General features: G+C 34.6%; 2 protein-coding genes across 4 annotated transcripts; one reads left to right on the top strand and one right to left on the bottom strand.

Annotated features, from left to right (window-relative positions):
* Nucleotides 1-8,851: 8,851 nt before the first annotated feature.
* LOC113303552 (protein TIFY 8-like) lies at nucleotides 8,852-13,227 on the top strand. Of its 3 annotated transcripts, none has more exons than XM_026552585.1 (7): nucleotides 8,852-9,512; nucleotides 9,951-10,144; nucleotides 10,446-10,900; nucleotides 10,981-11,068; nucleotides 11,505-11,757; nucleotides 11,837-11,958; nucleotides 12,757-13,227. In XM_026552585.1, the coding sequence occupies exons 1-6, from the start codon at nucleotides 9,266-9,268 to the stop codon at nucleotides 11,929-11,931; spliced, it is 1,332 nt and encodes a 443-aa protein (XP_026408370.1). In that variant the 5' UTR covers nucleotides 8,852-9,265; the 3' UTR covers nucleotides 11,932-11,958; nucleotides 12,757-13,227. The 3 variants fall into 3 exon arrangements, with proteins under 3 accessions (XP_026408370.1, XP_026408371.1, XP_026408369.1); XM_026552586.1 differs by lacking the exon at nucleotides 12,757-13,227 and adding an exon at nucleotides 12,423-12,735; XM_026552584.1 differs by lacking the exon at nucleotides 12,757-13,227 and having other exon boundaries at nucleotides 8,853-9,512; nucleotides 11,837-12,150.
* A 151-nt stretch (nucleotides 13,228-13,378) lies between these two features.
* On the bottom strand, nucleotides 13,379-13,996 carry LOC113306228. The gene has a single exon (XM_026555187.1). The coding sequence runs from the start codon at nucleotides 13,994-13,996 to the stop codon at nucleotides 13,379-13,381; it is 618 nt and encodes a 205-aa protein (XP_026410972.1).
* Nucleotides 13,997-22,835: the final 8,839 nt, after the last annotated feature.

Below are 22,835 nucleotides of genomic sequence, written 5' to 3'. Positions count from 1 at the left end.
TGTAATCGGAACAACAGTATTATAACACTTCAATACGATTAACCATATTTTATCAAACCGCCGATTAATATTAAAAATTTGAATTTACAGCACTCAAACATCACATGTTATTCTTTTTTCCCAGTCCGAGATGCAACAGTCAACGCGGCTTCGAAATGTAGAAACGACTCTCCTCTCCACTTGGAATAAGTATCTTGTGCCGCAAACCTGTCGTCTCTGTGCCTAACAAGAATACGGTTGTACTCGGTGCACAATTTTATAACATGGTGCACCCTTGAAGAAACATGGGATGGTTCATAATTGTGGCGTGGCTTCTTGTACTTACCAACAAAAGGACCCAATGAAACGTTAATCCAAAATATACGATCGTCCTGCTGTTCTTTGGGTAGATCTTTCACAATGTAATAATTTTTTATCCATTCGGTCTCTTCCTCAACTTGTTTTAATCTTTCTCTATGATGGAATTGTTCTTGACCTCGCTTCTTAGCCTTGATTTCCTCTTCCTCCTCCTCCGTTGCCACTAACGATGGTTTAATTTTTTTGGGTTGTTTGTTCCTTTTTTGTATTTCTTCTTCCGTTGCTGCAATTGATGTAGTTGTTCGCTTGCATCTTCGAAGTATGTTGTCGATTGATGATGGACTTGCCATTGAAAAGGTTTTTCATTCAGATTTGTTACTCAATAATAACTGAGAGGGGTTACCCTCCTTATATAGATTAGAGTTCCAACGGATCTAATTTTTGAAAATATGGCCGTTGAGGTTTCTGAAAATATGGCCGTTGAGGTTTCGTATCATTGGTGCACTACAATCGGTTGTTAACGATACACGTATTACCTCCGAATAAGACATTCGGTGGAAAACTTAAATTCTTATCTACCGATTAAGTTGGTATTTCTAAACACGACTATATTATTCGGAGGATAATTGTTTTGTAAAGTTCCGAATGTACGATGGCCCAAAAATCAGAATTTGGGAAAAACTTATACTTTTCAAATTTTGAAATTGAAATAATCAGAAGTATAATTAGTTACCCAAACTTCCGAATATGGGCTGTCTAACATTCTATATTGGCCCTTGGAACCACCTAGAGCCAAGGCGTGGTTTGTTTTGAACTTGCTATATTCGGAGGATAATTGTTTTGTAAAGTTCCGAATGTACGATGGCCCAAAAATCAGAATTTGGGAAAAACTTATACTTTTCAAATTTTGAAATTGAAATAATCGGAAGTATAATTAGTTACCCAAACTTCCGAATATGGATTGTCTAACATTCTATATTGGCCCTTGGAACCACCTAGAGCCAAGGCGTGGTTTGTTTTGAACTTGCTATATTCGGAGGATAATTGTTTTGTAAAGTTCCGAATGTACGATGGCCCAAAACAGAATTTGGGAAAAACTTATACTTTTCAAATTTTGAAATTGATATAATCGGAAGTATAATTAGTTACCCAAACTTCCGAATATGGGCTGTCTAACATTCTATATTGGCCCTTGGAACCACCTAGAGCCAAGGCGTGGTTTGTTTTGAACTTGCTATATTCGGAGGATAATTGTTTTGTAAAGTCGCGAATGTACGATGGCCCAAAAATCAGAATTTGGGAAAAACTTATACTTTTCAAATTTTGAAATTGAAATAATCGGAAGTATATAACATTATATTGTCTTCCGAATAAATACTGGCCCCAAAATGAGATTTTTCCTATATCAGAAATTTTGAGATTTTTCAATATATATATATATATAATATATATTCGGTAGTGAGTGTACTTCCGAATACTGTGTGTCTACTTAAATATATTCGGGAGACAAAAAATTCATTAAACTACCGATTATTTCCAGTTTGTATCCAGGAAGATATGACCAACAATATTCGGCCGATAACCATCAAATATTTCTCCCGAATACTGTCGATGTTCTTGAGAAATGAAGAACACGACTACATTCGGAAGTAAAGGAGCATGAATATCGCCCGAATCTGGATAAATAACCGAAAACCCTAGAATTATTTTTTCTCGATTCGCCGAATTAAAGCGAAATAAACCCCAAAAATGATGGATTCTTACATAATTGGGGCCATTTGACTTTGGAGCGGATTTTTTTTTTTCTTCCACAATCGAAAGATAATAGGAAACTGGAAGAAGAAGAGTTGAAATGAGTAGAATTTTTTTTGATTTGGTTTTCATACAGTTTTACCATAAGGGCATTTATGTAACTTCAATATCATATAGGGTACCCCTTAACTAGAGTCTTTGGCTGGGTATAAATTGATGGCCCCTAAATCCTTTGAGGTGGCCCCTAAAAACGCTAGGTTATAAAACTCATCTATTAATAAGAAAATGGCAAAATCTTTGTTGCTGACGGTTATTGTTGGTAAGTTTCATTCGTACAAATAAGTTTCACCTAGTTTCATTTCATGGAAAAGAGGTTGGACTTGCATCCAGAGCTTCTATTCGGTGAAGACTCACTTGAAACACAAACATGGCTGGTCCCGAGGGGGCAGCATTTTTACTTTTCCTTCGGGGAAACAAAATCTCAGGGCCGGCCTGTCTGGCTATACGAAGATGGATGCCTGAAGATAAAAAGAAATAATGGTGGACCCAAAAGTTATTTTTGACCGCTATTGAGTATGTACAGAGCGAAGCCAAGGGTAACTGATGCCTCATATTTACATCATCAGTTAGCCATAGCCATCCAGAAGATTTTTTTTTTTGAGAGAGAAATCAATGTCCATAAGGCCTATTCCTATGCCAATATGTCGAATATACCACAAGGCCTATTCCTGTGAACATTTTAAACACTAGAATTTCACATTTTTGCACCAATTATGGGTATGTTAAAGTGTCAATGTGTTGAATATACCACACAGGCATGGACGATGATGTTTCCAACGAGCGATATTAAGATCATATATTGCTCGCAGGTCATTAGAGCGCCAGCTCTAGTCACGTTGTAGCTCGTTGATTAGATCATCGCTCAAATGTTTTCCATCCAACGGTCAGGAATTCTCTCTCCTATAAATACTCAAGTTCAAATTCATTTCAACTCACACCAGAATTTCAAATATCTATAGAATTTCTCAATCTGACACATCTTCCACACTTTTCATCACTTTTCCATGTCTTCAAAGAGCATGGGTGAAAATATTAACATGACTGAGTTCATAGAAAACAAACATGCTACCGAAAATCAAGGAGTTGTTAACCAACCTGATCTGTAAGAAGGCGATTACCAAAATTTACTACCGCGGAAGATGAATGTATTTGCAGGAATTATGTTTTTTTTTACAGAGTCTATCTTCGCAGATGCATTCCAACCCCAAATATTTTGGGAAATTTCAAGATCAAACAATGAATCCCAACAATCGATAGCGCGTTGAGTTACCGCTTCAATATGATCAATAAAGAAATTATTAAGTATGTTGTTTAGTAATGTAAGCGGGTCAAAACATGAAGGATGGTGAAACCATGATGGACATTGAACAAAGGTGTCGGGTGGAGCGGCACCGCGTCAACGGAAAAGACTTCCAATATGGAAGTTGCTTTGAGATTTTAAAAGTTTTGCCCAAATATAATCCAATGTTTATGTTTTAATTTCTTAAGTCTAAGCATTGAGTTTTTATAATTGTCTTACTTTATTAGTTAAAATTAAAATCTAACTGTTATTAAAATGTAAGACTGAATTAAGAATAAAATATAAGTTTAATTAGTTAAAATACGAGTCAAATTTTCAAAATTATTAAACTTCGAATTAATCATTAGTAGTCATTTACAAGACATAAAACTAGACAATGATAATTTAAAATACAGACTTTAAAATTAAAAATTTGGGACAATGTTCTTCATCTTGTTTATCTTATTTATTTCACATAACTTCAAACCAATGCACTCATGAACAGAGTTTTCTTTGTTTATCTTCTTCTTTGGTTTCATATTTGTTTTGCCTTGATTTTTCTTGCCTTGAACTCTTCTTTGTCTTTTCTTAGTTGCAGGTTTGAGTTGGTTAATTCCAAAACTTGAAGACTTCTTTGCTTTTTACCTAATTTTTTATTACTATCACATATCTTGTTAACATCTTAAAGCATTACTCCATAAAAATCAAGTTGTGTTGCCAAATCAAGTTGGGTTTGAAATTCTGCCATTTGAGAAATTTGAAATAATTTAGATTATGAAAGAGAGAAATAGAGAATATTTTTGGGTAAAAATTTTGTATAACAATTATCTATTTATAGGCGTGAAAGGATACTAGTCGTTGGCGCTAATCATTAGATCGAGCAATATTACCATTATCCAGCGATATGGTCTTTATCGCTGATGCTATTAACAATATCGCACGCTTGGAATTCCATATCTTAACTCTTTTATCATAGTAGCACAACTCATTTCCCATGCCACCTGGTATGTCAAATACAAAAAATTTCCATGGTGCATAGGAATAGGCTTAGTAGTTCTTCTTTATATTGTGGACAAAACCAAGAGAAATCATGCACCATAATACTTGCTTTTGGGGGAAAAACAAAGGTATAAATCATGTAATGTCTCGTCCGCTAATATGCATATATTTTTTTAATAAGCGCTAACATAAATACCCTATATCAACAAAAACAAATACAAAAAATTAGATATCCTTTTTTGTGGGTTTGTATTCGTGGGGCTTTCCGTTACGATGAATTGTCTTTTAAATCAGCGATACAATGAATATTAATGTATAATTTAATTTATTTTATTAAATTCAATCTCTTATTCCAATAGTAAAATAAACAAAAATAGCTAAAATTAGGCATATAAATCACAATTCGTCTATGATTCTGTTAGCCATCAACATTATTTGGTATCGGTTTTTTTTCTTCTCGGTATCAATGAAATCGACTCATCGTATCAGTGGGTACGATACTATACTAATACTTGATACATCAAATTATGGATATAATGGGACTAGAACACCTCATATCATATTTTTTTTCTCTCTTATTTCGAAGTTTTTAGTGGAGGAAAATAGGGATTGGAGGGAATGATAGGGAAAACTCTTCAAAATTATATAAAATAATTTTTCTTTTATGTTGTGACACTAATAACGCAAAGAAGAGAAAGAACTCTTGTTCGTCTAAGTGCCTAGAATTACAAAGGTTTAGATCCCCATGTATATGATATAGAAGACTTATTATCCAAGTATATGAAAACCCTAATGTTAGACGAATGCGCATCTTAGTAAGTAAAATTAGGTTTACAACAATCCCGCTGATGACCATTGGATGTATCTAAGTCAATATGTACATACTAGGAAAAACAAAAAAGAAAAAAACCTGGAAACTGATGAGCATGTACAAACTTAAAAGTGTCATGGACACGCATATGTTGGCTTGTTAAAACCTTGATAAAGAAAACGTAGTGAAAAGGAACCTAGCCGAAAAGAAGATACTACAATACAAAGGGTACTGTATATGCTTTCCGATGACGACGTTCTCCTTGATGAACACTTTGAAGTTTTTTAACTTGCGAGTTTTCTTAGTCAATACAAAAAGATCTGTTGAATCAAAAGATTGCAGTGTTTTCGTGAAGAAAGCGTTATTATTTTTAACTAATACTCTTGTTGGGTCTGCATTATTCTTTAACACTCTAAATACTTGTATCATATAACGCCATTACTTGAGATGATTTGGGAAAGTAGTTGATGTATTTTATTCAACAAAGGCCAAAATATATAATGTATTACCACGAGTGAATAAATATCGTATTTTATGATCATATGTTATATGTTATCTTGACCTGGTTTGACAGATTGAACTCGTAAATGGTGGGCACATACCAAATAACAAAACTTATACAACTCCTCTTGGATGACCACCGTACTGAATAAGTTGCCTCATTAAATCCTTGTCAGTAAAACCCAAGGAGACAATATCTCTAAACAACGAAAAATTGAGGAGGTATTCAAATAATCCTCCCATTATTGAATGATTAGATCGAACATCGAACACATGTTATCTCGTCAAAAATTTGCCAAAAAACCCACCAGGGACAATAAAAGTTGAAATAAAAGATAAAGAGTACAATTTTTGACATCTTTATGGATGCTAACTCAATAACATAGGTAGTTAAGAAAACAGAATTCAAGACCGAATCTTTTGTCTACATCACAAAGAAGTTTATGCAAGCATAATTTCAAACTGCAAGTCCGGAAAAACTATGTTGCTTAAGCGTGGATTGTAGTGGTTTCAAGGACCTTCTAGAGACCTATAAAAACGATATCATCAACTAAACAAGATTTTGAAGATTTACCAAATTTTTAACACAAAGAATCTTTCACATATTTCACTTATTTAAGTGGTGATCATTAAATATTTTGATAGACTTGAAGCAGTCAGGTCAGGAGGTTTCATGAAAAATATGGGTTACGGATCCAATTATGTTCATACATATATTTGTTGCGCCCAAATGCAATCTGAATCCTTTAGAGACTACCACGCTAAATGCATCATGTTCTTACAATGATCATATTTCTGGTACGACGCATCATGATTACAACAACAAATATTTAATTTTCAATACTTCGAAAAAAAAATGTAATTTTCAGCTTGTAATTTTAAGGAGCGGAGTCTTCGATCTAAGTATTATGTTATTCAAGAGATTTCGTCTCAACTGAATTTGATTGTATACCAAAAAACCACACGTGCTGATAATGAATATGCGGCGAGGGTTTCACAATCACCATTTTATTATTAGTTCAGTAACTATTGCAAATAAATATTCAAAAAATTATATTAGGTTATTGTGATTAAGCACAATTTTCTATTGTATGCATACTTTGGAAAAAAAGTATACAATTACTCGTGCTGGCACCACTTCAAGGACATTATTATCTCCCCATCTTCCAGTGAGGATGTATTAACTTAGAGATGGTGACTTGATAGACTTTATTCGAAAAATATATGTAACCTCCTATAAAGAGACTCTATTTGTCAAATGTGACTGGATTTGTCTTTTCAACATGTATAAGATTATATAAAAAATGAGTTACTTCACAACAACTAAAGAATGACAACCGTTGTAGATTTGATGATGATGGGAGAAATATTTATATAAATTTTAAGTTAATTAATAATAGTTTCTAATAACTTATGATCTCCTCCTGATTATGACGGAAATATTTTTATCTTGTTTACCAAATCTTCAACTTTGTAAATTATTATCTAATTAATTCTGGAAAACATATTCGTATGAATTCCCGAATTTAAACAACATCATATTATGCCAAAGATACAAACTATTCAAGAGCCGTTATACAATTATGTCTTTCAACATAAATTACGTTAAAAAAAGAAGACCATGTAAGATCTCCAATAACTTCATCACTTGTAGGGTCGACGAGACTCACAATCCATGTTTACGCTGCACAAATCATTATCTCCTACAACTAAATTATCCATTTTTAAACCTGTACTTGATGAACACTAGAACAAAATCCGGTGAAAATGAATAAGATTTTAAGGATGTGTCAAGGTGAAATGAAATATCATGAGTTTATACAAATTAGTTGAATATAACCACTGAACAAAAATTAAAGAGAAACCCAAAGTATAGGTTGTATAGTTGTTCAACAAGAACTATGAAAAGTAGCTACTTTTTTTTTTTTGACAAGAAAAGGACAAATTTGATTAAAAGTTAACATTCATCAAAGAGATGAAAGTTAAGAAAATTACAAAGGAGACTCAACACATTAGTTTTCCCAATTACAGCTTCCCAATTACAAATAAGAGTACTCAAAGAGATCCCTTCAAAAAAAATTAGAACCCAAAGACCAATTATAAAGCGTATACTTGACTGTTATAATCAGCTGCTCAATACTTCTCTTTTTATTGTTAAAAACCCTGTTATTACGCTCTCTCCAAATTATCCACCAGATTGCGAAAGGTAGAAATAGCTACTTCAAAGCGAGTTAGTATAGTAAATTAGAGAAAATTTATTTCATTATGGAGTAGAGAAGTACCCAAAACCTCAAAAAGTAGCATGCAAAAGTCCTTATTATACGACAGAAGAAGTATCATTTGGGTGTGGCAACACTTCTTCTGCCACTTTCCTTAAGGAATATTATAAAGAACGTTAGAAAACAAAAATTTAAGGTAGGCGACACCCAAAGTGCAGTCCGAGTGAAAAAAATTCTAAAATTTCTCCCCAAACACGCTTGTTGATTTTTTTTTCTACAATGAACTTTTGAAAATGTAAGTTTTAGACGTCATTATCAGGAGGAGAATTTTACAGCTAATGTTTTGTCAAAAAAAGCTGATAATAAATGTATTTCTTGTGTACGAGTTAATTCCCCTTTTGATTTTATGTGTTCTGTTTTGACTAGTGATGTTACGAGGATAGCCTTCCCTCGTTTTATAAGGACCAACCAGTCTTTGTTTTAATAACATCCATACTACCAAATAAAGAAAAATTAAACATAAATAAAAATGAAAAATCATTGGTCTCCTTTCTACTCCATTTTAAAAAATACAGTGCCAAAATTCTCCGTCCCAATGGTCTTTGCTCGTAATCTGACTTCGAGTTCTGTCGGTTTGGTTACTCTTAATTACTCTAAGTTCTTAACCAATTCTATCAAGATTGTTAAAAGGGGTACTAGTTTATTGAGGAGGATACCAAAATTCATATAAAACAAATTAGAAAATCATTTATCTTATATTACCTCAATTTCTGGAAAAGTGTTACTTCCACTTTCTCACCAACGCATGGAGTATTAAACTCGTTACAGAAGTTAATCGCCTTGACCCCAGCCAACACAATATTAAATTAAACTCGTTTCACATTAATGTTTTATTCTTCTTCTTTAGGAGGATGCTTAATCAAATAATCACTTGAAAAGCTAATTATACCCACTCTCCTCGTATTCCACATCCCTCTCTCTTTCTCTCTCTTAATTTCCCTTCTTTTTCTCTTGTCTACAGAGAAGTGCCAGAAACCTCAGAACTGAAACATAACAGAGAAGAGAGAAGAGACTCGGAGAGAGGAGACAGTGTGAGAGAGAAGACGAAAAAGCCATTGAAAATTGATTACAGAAAGGAGAAAAACAACCACTTTTGCTTTTCAATGCTCAATCAAACTCCATACCCATATTCACTCTGATAAAAGCTCCTGAATCCTTCTCTCTCACTTTCTCTACCTTCACTACTTATACTTTGAAAATCTTACTTGTTTTTATGATTTGTCTTCCTGGGTTTGAAATTTGAATTGAAGAAGAGACTCCCAAACACTATGATTTCCTATTGATGAAATGGCACTAGTATTGCAAATGATGACCAATCAACAACAAAATCCCAAGACTAACAGTACTGAAGCTGAGAAAATTAATCCAACTTTTCATGATTTTCTTGGTATGAAATGTATTTCAGATTCTCCTCATCAAACTCCTTCTCCTATAATTGTTATTCCTAAACAGAGTAATGAAATCAAACCCTCTGAAGCTTCTTCATCCGGCGGTGGTCATACCCCTGTCTCTGCTACTTCCGATCTAGCTTCTGGTTAGTCACTTTCAGTAATTTCTCTGATTTCTTTTTTATTTTTCTACTTCTGGGTAGTTGTGATTTTAGTGGTTACTGTAGAAATTACTGATCTTTAATCTTGTTGTGGAGTTGTTTTGGTAAGATCATTCAATGGGTTTGGTTTGTTTTTCTTTTTGCTGTAATATGAAGTTGGTATGACTTAACTTATTTTTAGCCTTCCTTTGCTTTTTCTTCTTATCCCCTTTGGACATGTTAATGGGTTTGTTGTTGTTATTCTTCACACTATACCTGGTTAGGTTTGAAAGAACTGAAAGAAAAATGTATACTTTACTTCTCCGGGGCTTTAGGGTTTGGTCAGAAACCAACATTGTTGTGTAATTAAAAGTAGGCAATGTTTATAATTGAAGTAGTAGAAATGAAGTTTGGTTTTGTTGTGTGCTTTTGGATTCATGCTAGAAAGGCTAGTTGGGAACAATTCTGAGGGGGTTCAGTTGCATGGTTCAAAGAGTGATTTTTCTGGACCTGAGATAAGCAACAGATTCGCTGGAAGCAAGAGGAGTAATTCGGATTCCGTATTTATGGGTTCAGCTAGAGATAGGATGACACCTCCGTCAGGAACTGATTCGTTTGAAAGTTCACACTTGATGAAGGTATCTAATCATTACATTTTGTACATTTATGTTTTTTTTTTTGTAGAATCGGGTTTTATGTGAATGTAAATGCTCGTTGGGTTTGGTATTCTTTTAGGCTTTTCAGTTTGAGTTTTTGAACGTGGTAACGTCCACAGACACTAGAATTTGCTTATTGCTTCTCTAATTTCTCTGAATTGTCTCCAATGTTGTATACCCCTTTTGTCTCTGTACTTTGTAGTAATGCGGTTCATCTCCTTTGCTAGTGAAAATTGAGAAAATAATTTCATTTACTGATGTTGCTTGTCATGTATGAAATTAGTTAATCCGGAGTAGCACTGGTGGAGACAGAACGAGAAGTTCTCAGAGTGAAGAACAATTCTTTGGTATGCAACCACCGAGACAAACTTCTACTAATCAGCTAATATTGCAGCCTCCTGGTGTTAGTCGACCTGATTCTGTTGCTTCCAAGTTAGAGCGGCCCCTTCAGATGAATGCGAGCCCATCATCACAATATACCCCACACCATGGCCAATTTTCAACGTACATTGACAAGTTATCTTCCAACAAGTACCGAGATGGGAATTCAGGCCTTTCAATCATTTCTCAACCTGCTGCTGATGAAGGTTCTAGAACAGGCATTAAAGGGTCAAGTATATTGAATGGTATTACAGCCAGCAATCCTGTTCTTGACAGAAACTCGCCTAGGGTGATTCTTAGCGGAAAGCCAAAATATGCTTCTCAAATTTTGGACCCGGAACCTTCTAATCCATCAAGGTAGATCGTGATCTTGTCTGAAAACATGTAAAATCAATACCAAATTGAAGTGATGCTTACTCTCTCTGTTGTGATTTCAGCCAACATGGATTGGCATCTGGTTGTCGCCAAATGACTATATTTTACAGTGGCCAAGCTCATGTGTTCGATGATGTCCACCCAAACAAGGTCAGAATTCAGTTATTTGTCAGAAAGTCGTGGGAATATCTCGTTCGCCTGGTTTTCCTTTTTTGCTCTCTTGTGCTGCGAATGTAGTGATGGCACAATGCAATTGGTTACTTACCTACCAACTGTGATGTCTTTGCTTATGTTTTTCATGTTCACGAATATGGATACGACCTCTATGCATGTGTAGATCTGACATGTTATTGCTCAGCCTTCTTGGCAAGTGTATGGTGATTCTTAAATCATAAGGAAGGTTGCTAATAGAAGAATGATATGGAATTTCACACTCTGTATGGAAGATTCACGAGTGTAAAAGATAGTTTATAGCTGTATTATATTTTATAGAATAAAACCCCCGGTTATGTTGTTTAGTAAAGAGTAGTTGAGATCAAATACATGGCATAGCATGATAATATGTTCTGTGGTGTTTGTATGACAGGCAGATGTAATAATGTCTTTGGCTGGATCAAATGGAGGGTCATGGTCCACAACTTACGCCCAAAAGCCTGCTGTGAAGGTATCCATCGGTGAGACTATCTTACCCAGTGGAGCAAATGAATTGGGTGTCAACAACTTAGCACTCCCTCGGGAATTACGTGGCAAGTTGGTTACTTCAGGTAGTTCTAGTCATCTATTTGACAAAGATCGGCAAGCCTTAGGATCCTCAAGCGGCCCCTTAAACTTTTCATCCGGTATGCTCTCTCTCTCTCTATCTCCCACACACACACACATATGTGAAAGATCACTGAATATTAATTGAACTGGGTTTAGGGGGACGGCAAGGACATATGATCCCTAGCGAGGCAAGAATTCCATCACAAGTGGTAAAATACACTGACAATGAAGGCAAAAGAGATGTACGATGATATAATTACAATGAAGGCAAAAGAGAGGTATGCTGATAGAGGGGTTCCCAGTTTTGCTTTTCATTGGTTTGTTGCTACTTGTCTCCTGGGAAGTTGAGCTTCTTTTCTTCCATGTTTTGTGGTATAACCCTTTGTAGTTTGTACCTCCAGATGCTGATTAGTTGTAGGATTCACAATGAAATATACACCGTTGAACTTCACAAAATGCTTCTTATTTTCCTCCGATGTTGTGTCTCAGAATCTTTATATCTTAACCTCATTGTTACCCTGCAATAAGATTAAAGGCTGAAATGGTCGTTTACACGTAAGAAACAAAAATCTGGACAAGTCGAAAGCAAACGTCAATGCTGCTACAAGTACTTGTATCTTTGTACAATTTTGGATTTGAGTCTCTTCATTCCTGGACAAGCGAAGTTAGAGTTGGTACCTCTGATTTCTTTCCTGTGCATAGTAATATTAGCCTGATAGTGGGATAAATTTATTTGTTACAGGAGTCCTTATTTCTGAGTTTTCTGTCAGTCACGAGCGTATGTTTTATCGGTTTCTGTCCCTATTCTCGCTACACACCCGATAACACGAGCCCTGAGTACACTCTTGTTTGTAATACGCTTGGGAAGTAAGACGAGAATTCCCACACTTGCAAGTGCTCAAGAATGGTTTTAGTGCAAATATTTGTAATGCAATAAGTTATAGAAGTCTGCCTAACACCTAACAGTAGTCTTCATTAGAGGCATTCTTCAAACTATGCATGTTTTATCTTTGTAGCACAAGAAAGTTTGAATTGTATTAAGTTTGAAAATCATTCCCATAATTTTTCTTTTACAGATATTGTCAGACATCATGGGCTAAGAATCAATCATGTCTTTGATTTTAAAGCCCGTTCGAATGAGAATCATAGAAAATAAGTGCTACGGTCCTCGAACAAGATGGAATGTACATTAACTGGCTACTAGCCCCAGGGACCATACAACTTATGCTATCACGACATGAAACAAATAATATAAAAGGTTGCAGATTAGGGAGGCCACTCTTCTAGAGTTGGCTGGGATAAGGGTGGATCAGGCTGTCCCTAGTGAAGGTTATCAGATGGGAGTCCTTGATCTCTCAATTTTATAATTCTTCTTATTTTTTTATATTTTTAAATTTGGTGAAAGCAAGAGAAAAGAACAAACTAACTGTTCTGCAGAGCACCACTCCTGAGGATCTCAACAGATCCTTCTGGTTTTTGGATTGAAAATCCTTGCACAAAATTTAAATCAAAAGTTTTAAATAGCAAAAGAAGTTTATCTAAAATCCTGTTGGATACCCGCTTGGTGGTTCTCATGCTGGCTTGCATTATCCTTCTTTTTTTTTTTTTGATGCAAAAAGAAATTTAATTAATTTATGGCAGGGTAGAAGTCCCTTGCCAGAAGATTACATAGTTCTTTAGGGAAATTATTAATAAGATCTAAATTAGTACTGTTTTCCTAACAGTTTTAGCAACTGCATCAGCTATCTGATTGTCATCACTACCAATAAAAGAGAAAGAACATTGTAAAAAACTTGAGCTTAAATGTATTATTTTCTTAAGAAGGTTTCTATTCTCCCATTGTATGCGAAGAACATTGCCTGTTATTGATTGAATGATAAGTTTTGCATCAACTTCTATATGAATTCTTTTTAAATGTTTCTCTTTGGCCCACACCAGTGCTTCACGTATTGCCATGCATTCACTCATCTCCGGACTCAGAATTCCATCTGCATAGTTTCCTTTGATCCCTTCACATGTGCCTATATGAGAACGTAGAACAATACCAGTGCCACTTTGGTTAGTATCATAATCAAAAGAAGCGTCTACATTCAATTTTAAGATATCATGCATGGGATGTTTCCAATGAGAGATTCTATGAGTATTAATATTACGAATGAATGCATTATTATCATAGAAATGAGATCGCAAATGGTACTGAATCATATGCATTGAGGTGAAAGGATTAAGTGATACTCCCTGGAACACGACGTCACATCTGTCTTTCCATATATTCCATGCACTTGTCATCAAGGTGTAAAGCATCTTCTCCTCCATGACATTATTATTGGTGGTAAACCAACTTTACATCCATTCAGAAACACTAATACCCCTGCTTTGAATTTCATCAATATTGACATTAACCATTCTCCAGATTCTGCGGGCATGTCTGCAACCGAAAATCAAATGATCCATAGATTCTTCATTATGATCATAGATAGCACACTGTGTTTCAATACTGTCATTGTGCAGGCTCAGTTTAAGTCTTGTTGGATGAGCTTCATGTATGCATTTCCATACAAATAGCTTTATTTTGTGTCCGGTTCTAGTCTTCCATAGATGTTTCCAGACTTTGTCTTGAATTACTCTTCCATTGAAGTAAACTTCAAAGCTACTCATAGTGAGTTTTTTGTAAGCAATTTTAACAGTAAACTTTCCATCTTTAGCTGGCATCCAGACCATAATGTCATCTTTTGATGTATCCAGAAATAAACTCTGTATTTTTTGAGAAGTATTATGATCAAAAAGTTTATTGATCAAGTCCACATTCCAGTTGTTGGAATTTGGCAGAATCAATTCTTCAACTTCCTGGTAAAATCTATGAAGATCATTAATGGGCAGAGAGGAGTTGTTAAGCCTGGATCCACCTATCTAGCCAAATCTTTGTTTTCTTTCCCTTATTCACATCCATAAAGTAGTTTTGTTGAACCACCTGAAGCCCCTTGATGATACCATTCCATGTGTAAGAGCAATTCTCAGCTTTCAAATTTTGATGTAGTGTATCTCCATTGATGAAATATTTACTACTTATAATCTCAGTCCATAGTGCACCTGATTCAGTACACAATCTCCATGCTAACTTAGTTAAAAGGGCTAAGTTTAACATTTCTAAATCTCTAAAAGCAAGGCACCCAGATCTTTGGGTTTGCAAATTTTTTGCCTAGCAATTGGATTGTTACCTCTATTAGCACTGTGACCCCAAAAAAATCTTCTCTGAATTGTAGTAAGCATCTTGATGGTTTGGTTTGGTATCTTGAAAGTACCCATCTGATAAATAAGAATTGAATTAAGTACATGCTTAATCATTGTTGATCTGCCAGCTTGAGTTAAAGAAGTAGAAGACCATGTGGAGTATCTATGCATGAAATTCTCTTTAATAGCTTTGAAAGCCTCTTGTTTAGAATGCCCTAATAACAGAGGGGATCCAAGATATCTTTCCTTAGAATTCATAGATTTGACACCTAACATCTGAATAATATCAGTTGCAACATCTGGATTGGTATATTTGCTGAAATGTACTGAAGATTTGTCAAAGTTTATAACTTGAACAGATTGAGTACTGAAATTCTGAAGAAGTTCTAACAGATTGTTAACTGTAGTAACATTGGCTTGAGTGAAAATCAAGCAGTCATCTGCAAAGAGCAGATGATTAATGCATGGAGAATTGGCAGCCACTTTAATATCTTTAATGGTGTTATCTTGTTAAGCTGATACAAGATGTCATGAGAGAAATTTCATGGCAAGAATGAAAAGATAAGGTGAGAGGGGGTTACCTTTTCTAATTCCTCTTGTAGGGTGAAAATATTCACAAGGTGTGCCATTTAGCATGACTGAAATATTTGTTGTGTTGATGCATTGGTAGATAAGATCACATAAATCATCATCAAAACCAAAGTATTTTAGATATTTAATCAAGAAATTGCATTCTAGCCTGTCAAAAGCTTTTGACATGTCTAGCTTCAGAGCCATCCAACCAATTTTACCTCTTTTCCTCTTCATTGAGTGAATTATCTCTTGAGCTATTACAGTGTTGTCACTGATTAATATCCCTGAAACATAGGTTGCCTGGTATGGGGATATTATCTTCTCCATTAATGGCTTCAATCTGTTAACACTGATCTTTGAGATTATCTTGTAAGATGTGTTTCATAGACCAAACAACTGCACAAACATATTTATTCTTCTTAGGAATGAGGGAAATGTGGGTCTTATTAATCTGCTTCAGGATATGCTTGGTTTCAAAAAATTTGGTGAACATTTGGCAGACATCTTCACCAATAATATTCCACTGACTTTTATAGAAACCAGCTTGAAAACCTTCAGGACCTGGTGCACTCCAGTTCTCTATACTCTCCAGAGTGTCAAAAATTTCTTGATGGGATGGTACTTTAGAGAGAAGCAAATTATCTGACTCAGAAATAATGGAAGGAAGCAGCATGAATAGATTTTCATCCAAGTGAACTCCTATAGAAGTACTTATATCTTTAAAATGAGAAGTAAGATGTTGAGAAATTTACCCTCTAGAATGAAGCCAGTTACTGCCATGATCTTGTAGAGAATCTATACTGTTTCTTGCTCTTCTTCTATTGGTTTTGTTGTGGAAGTACTTGCTATTGTTTTCCATGTCATGAATGAAATGATCCCTAGACTTTTGTTGATACAGTTCACTCTTCCTCATATGCCAAATGGATAATTCCTCATTGATTTGAAGAATTTTGTTGTGATTATCATCTGAAGGAGGTTGAGATTGTAAAGTATCCAAGTCTTTTAGTAGATTATCTACCTTTGTATTAACATCTCCAAAATGAGTTATGTTCCATGATGATAATTCCTTCCTTGTTGACTGAAATCTCTTAACAAGTTGGAAACCAGGAGAACCCACCACATCAATCTTCCATGCATTTTCAATGACTCATCATTTAACCAGGTTAGAAAAAATTTAAAGGCTTCCAACTTTTTGTATTGTTATATTAGATGAAAACATAATGGGATGATGGTCACTTCCAAATTAAGTAAGATGTCTTAATTGTGAGTAAGGAAAATAATAACACCAGTCACTATTCCCTAAAGCCATGTCAATCCTAGATCTTCTAGTGACTGTACTTATATTATTTCTAGTCAAAGTGTAATCTTTCCCAACAAAACCTAAGTCCTCAAGACCGCAAGAATTAATGATACTATTAACAAAACCATCTGAAGAAGAGGTAGCAGTTTGGTTATCTCCTGTGACATGAAAATTAAGATCTCCAATGAGGATCCAAGGGCTTCTAATATTATTACCGATTTCAAGGAGATATTCCCATTGATCTTTTTTCCTAGTATAATCAGGGAAACCATACATACAAGTAAGGTGATAAACATGCTTACTAGGTTCAGATTGAATTGAAAGGTTGAACATATTATGACTAGCATCTAGAAAACTACAAGTGAAACCATCTTTCCAGAGTAGAACGAGACCTCCAGATAAACCAATTGGCTCAATGAAAGCTTGATTGGGGTAATAAATATTTCGTAAAAGAGGCTTGCTTTTATTCTGACAAATTTTTGTTTCACAAAGAAAAATCATGTCAGGATTATGGGATCTTATTAAATCATTGAGATGATCTCTAGTGGAAGAGGTTTTTAAACCTTGAACATTCCAGGAAATTATTTTCATACTGAGATGGGTATAAAAAAATTATGGAATAATATTATGATGAGGAAACACACAAGGATGTGATATGTCAAATTTTTACGATACATAAAATTTAAGATGAGTTTTTATGCATGCATGAAGAAGCAATAAATGATGAATAAAGAAAAACTTCACCTGACTATTAATGACTACTAGAGAGATGTAAAGAAATCTAATAAAAATTTAAAAAAAATTTAAAACAAAAAATTAAGATCAGTGTAAGAATTACCTGGCTTTCTTCAGGTGCATTAACAGTTTTTGCTTCGTTAGTTGTGCCCATGTGAGCTGCTTGTTCTCCCATGTTTTTATCATTATCAGCATTGGAAGAGGAAGTTTCAGGACTGGTGAGACTAAGAGTGGTGCTTCTACTAGCTCTATGCTGTTTTCCTAATCTCGTGTCTTCATCACCATCTACAGAGCTTTGCTTGAGAAGAAAGTACATGTTAACAGGAATACCATCTTTAGGTGGGACAAAAACAGTGTTCTTAACGAAGTTATTATGAATTTTTCTGAAGGTTGGTGCTTCAACATATTTTGAAGAAGAAATCGTCTTTTTTAGGTTACAGACTTTGCCAAAGAAGTAAGGCTTTTCATGAGCCTTAACTAGGAATTCAGCAGCATCCTTGCATAAAACATTGCAATGTTTTATTATATATCATTCATTGCAGATACCTGGAGGTTGACGTTCATAATAAAATTTAATCCATCGAGTTAAACCTGCATTGGATATAGCTTTGACACCCCTTCTCAATGGATTTGAGAGATCAATGTTAACATAAACCTTCACAGGTACTCAATCCACTGGTATAACATCTTTTGGTTCTATTTTAACAACTTCTCCCATGATTTCACCAATCTTTGTGACAACAAAAACATTCATGTGTTCCGGTAAAAGGAATTTTAGCTGAATCCAGAACAATTGAAAGCCCCATTGTTTTCAGTGTAGATCATCTCCGGTATGCAGTCATGAACCATCAGCAGCTTCTTATCAATATTCCAAGGACGTTCATCTATAACTTTGTTAAGCAAATCCCAGTTACTGAACTTGAAAATAAAAATATTGGGATCGATTTCAATTATTTTGAGATTTTCAACTGAAATGAAAGGCCAAGTGAAATGGATGAATTTTGGAACCATATCATGACTCATTCTTCCTTCAATGATAACTTTTCCAATCGCACTAGCTTCCCAGTTAGCTTCTTCAACTTCTTCTCATTTGTTGCTGCTTTCTTGCTGAACAATAATAATCTCACTAGTGTCTCCTAGATCTAAAGTAGGTTGCTTGAATTTGTTAACCAATTGACCCATTTAGGATGAGCTTTGATCTTCTATTTTGAGCAGCCGCAAAGGTTTGATTCTTTCTTGGATGATTTTCAGGGAAAGAAGTTTAAAGGGTTTAAGATGAGAAACTTTAGGGTTTTGGTAGTTATTCAGGATTATATTGTTTCCTTTTTCCTGATTATGCGCAATAATGGTATTGGATATTGACTTAGGATTACAAAGGAAAGTGTAGCTGTGAACATGGATGCAGATAAGACTGATTAGCCATATTTTCCAGTTGACATAGTAACTGATTTTTTTGAATCTTTTTGAGCGGACATCAAGGCGGGCCTTGGTTCTAGGATAGGAAACTGAGTTGAATCGGGATTGAAACTTCCCTCACCAATTGCAGTTGATACTAACACGGGATAAACATGTAATCAAACGATTGAGATTAGCAGACTCGGCAAATTCCATGAACACAACATAAAAAGTAACAAACGCCATTGTTAAAACAATAAATTGTAAACACATCCTGGAAAACACATGAGAGATTGGTTACACATTATGAAATTAAAAATAACAAAGATGAGAGAACAATTTTAAAATAAAAATAAATAAACCAAAGAATTAACTTAAAAAGATGCAAATAACTTGCTAATTAAAAGACATTAGTAAAGGTTAACCAGAAGATCATAGAAAGATTAAGAAAGCTAGATATGCTTGCATTATCCTTCTGGCTTTGGAATTGTTTCCCCTGAGATTGAATACCTTGCACTTGAGATGCTTTGCCAACTGGAGAGCCTCCCAGGCTGCTATGCAATCTCCTTGTTCTTTGGTATGGCTAGTTCGGTTAGAATGGAGAGGAGAAATAATTTGGTATCCAATATAGACATGATTCAGTTTAGTTTCGCGGAAAATAAATGTTCTTCTAGTCCAAACAACCTTGTAGGGCGTTATCTAAGAGACAAATTCTTCCAGTCCAAATGGGGTACCAATTAGCATGGAGGTGTACCAAAATATATATTAGATAGAGTCCTTGAACTCTCAGTTGATTTTTTTTTTTGACAAAAGCAAGAGAAACTACAATACCTGCATCTTTCATATGACGTGCATTCTAGGGCGCATAATCGTATTTTGGGAAGCGTCGTTGCACAAGATGAAGCATCATTTCGGGATTGTGCTGCTTTCTCTGGGATACATCTTGCCCGGAAGTTCACCATTAGGCATACTTGCTGCAATTAATATATCGACATTATTATGTTTGTCCTTACAATGAAATGCAACATTTTCCTATGTTGTTTACTCCTGAAAGCATTATAATACCAATGCATCGTCACGATTGTAGCAGACGAAGTGGTGCAACATTGTGCTATGTTGCTACCGAGGATGCATCATTCAGCACAGGCCTGGTTTTAAGGTGGGGCTTCTTGGGATCCATCTCATGGCGGGAATTTTGGTTTATTATGGTGGGCCAAATTTTGGTGGCCCATTATTTTTTAGTCGCCAAATATCGTACATGATCGATCCCAATTTCTAATGAGGGAGGATCCATGGACACTCTTAGATGGACAAGATCAGACATGATTTACGTCATTTTTTCCGCAAAACTTTAAGTTTGATATTTTGATGATACGTTCCTCTTATAAGAATCTACATTCCTACAAAAAAAATGAACGCAATTCGATATAACAAACCTCACCATCTATCGATATTAATTTCAACCGAATGACTGATATTAAAAGGGGTAGATGGTGGTTTTATACATTTCGAATTGCATTCATTTTTTTATAGGAATGTAGAGTATTATAAGAGGAATATATCATCAAAATGTTAGACTTAAATTCATTGTAGTTTGGATTTTGCGAAAAAAAATGGCGAAAAAAAATGGCGAAAATCATGTCTGACCTTGTCCATTTAAGAGTGTCCATGGATCCTCTCTCATTCCTAATTATATTCCATAATTAAAACTTCTGCGTTAAACTAGGGATGTACCGACTACCAAGCCAAATGAACTACTCAAGTAAAATAAAATCCAAACCGAGAACGCCCAAAAGGAAAACATTCATTAGTTCATAGTACTCGGGTAGATCAGTAGTTGTAATAATCTCATATAGCCTTATACATTTATAATAAATTTTTTTTTTGTAAGTAAGAAATTTCATTGAAAAAACTAAGACTCAGCAAGAGTCGAGATTACAAAAGAAGTAGAGTCATCTAATCCGGGATTTAAAGGATTTTCCATATTAGATTTATCTACTATAAGTTGATGAATACTACTCGTTGGAGGAGAAGTTCCCCATTCGATAGGAAAGTTCACAGTTCGAATAAACTTAGCCAAGATGTCTGCTACTTGATTGCCTAGTCTAGGAATGGAAATAAAACCCAAAATATTGGTGCAGTGATGCGCTATTCGATTTGCTTCATCCATACAAGCTTTGGCCCGCCATAAAATATCTGCATTTTGTCCGTTGATGTAGTTGAAAATACTTTCACAGTCCCCTTCTATACTGAAATTTTGAAGTTGTTTCTCTTTAGCCCAAACTGCTGCATGGAGAACTCTTAGAGCTTCTGCCTCTTATGGGTCCAGACTTGTTGCTTGTCCTGCTCTTGCGGAGGCTATTATAACTCCTAGAACTCCTAGTTATAATAACTTGCGGAGTCTATTTGCGACTTGGGTTATAGGGTTAACTGATTAACTTAATTTCTATTTGATGTTTTCAGTGTGTTAATGTGTTTATACAGGAGTATCTGAGAATCACTGAACATTTGAGTGTATATGGTAGATTAATTTTTTTTTTTGTTTTGGATTTTATGTTTATTTGGGAAAAAAGTAGTAACTTTAGTTATTGAAATAAATCTCAGATTTGATGTTCTAATTTATAAACGTAACTGGACTTTTTAAGTTGTGTCACATAAATTACTTCATTTCAATGATATACAGTCAAATTTATTTGGAAAACATATAACTACATGTGTGGAAGAAAAAATAATTGTGTAAAAAGGCGACTGAGCTCTTTTGCACGAGATCGTCTAAACATCAGAGATGACCTTGATTTAGCATGCATCATGTCGCGTAAATAAAGTGGTGCAACATTGGGTAGTTATAAAAAGTGTAAATTATTATCGATGGGAGTAATCGACGAGTGAGTGAATTTCAGTTGTTGATGATTGGAGAGTAGTGATTGCCATAAAAGAGGAAGTCCTTGTCAGATTCAGATATGAAAATTTATTAATAAAAATTTCTATTTAAGGCTCTAACTCTTACCGGAGAAAAGAAGGTAATTCATATATAAAAAATTATTAATAGAAATAGAAATTTCTATTTAAGGATGTAACTCTTATCGGAGAAGAGAAGGTACTGAGTGATGGCGAGCCGACTTGTCCTTGCACTAAGGCATTGTTTGGAAAATTTTATGATTATCTATTTGTGATTATCTATAATCATAAATAGATAAATGATTTTAATATAATCATTTTTATAATAAATTTTCACAGACATCTTTCTCAAATAACTGATTATTTTTGAAAAATGGTTTCAAAAAAGGAGTGGAAAAAACAATGATTTGGGAATTTTTTCAAAAGTTCCCTATTGTTTTTTTAGCTCTCTTTTGATAGTCTAGTGAAAATAAAAAAAGAAAACCCAACTCAATTTTATTAAAAAAATAATTGATTATAATAATTTTTAAAATTAACTTTTTTTTGTTTTAATTATGATTAAAACAATCAATTATTATAATGGTTACCAAACGCATGCAAAATCCATTATAAGCTATATAATAGATTATGGACTGATAATCCATTATAATAATGGTTACCAAACAACACCTAAGTATAGTATAATTAGTATTAGATTCTGTTTCTTCGGTACCTGACAGCTGACAAGAGAAAGAGATAAGCCTTCAACAATAAAAGAGGTGACTGATGTGCAGCAAACTCACTCGGATCAGTTGGCATCTTTGAAAACCGATTTACGAGATCTCAAAGCTCGGATAGGATCTTTGGATTTTTTTCATGGCTAATCAGTTTGTGATATTGTTTAAGAACTTGGTTCTCGAATCAATTCTCGAATCATCTACTTAACCTATTGATTCCCCCCCAGATCCTAGTTGTGTATCAGATTCTACGAACTTGAATTAGTTTAGAGACCTGATACAAAATTATTTCTCTTGCAATGATTCA

Source organism: Papaver somniferum, chromosome 8 (genome assembly GCF_003573695.1).
Source record: "Papaver somniferum cultivar HN1 chromosome 8, ASM357369v1, whole genome shotgun sequence".
In the NCBI taxonomy this organism is placed as follows: domain Eukaryota; kingdom Viridiplantae; phylum Streptophyta; class Magnoliopsida; order Ranunculales; family Papaveraceae; genus Papaver; species Papaver somniferum.
This window is presented reverse-complemented; position numbering and strand designations above follow the sequence as displayed.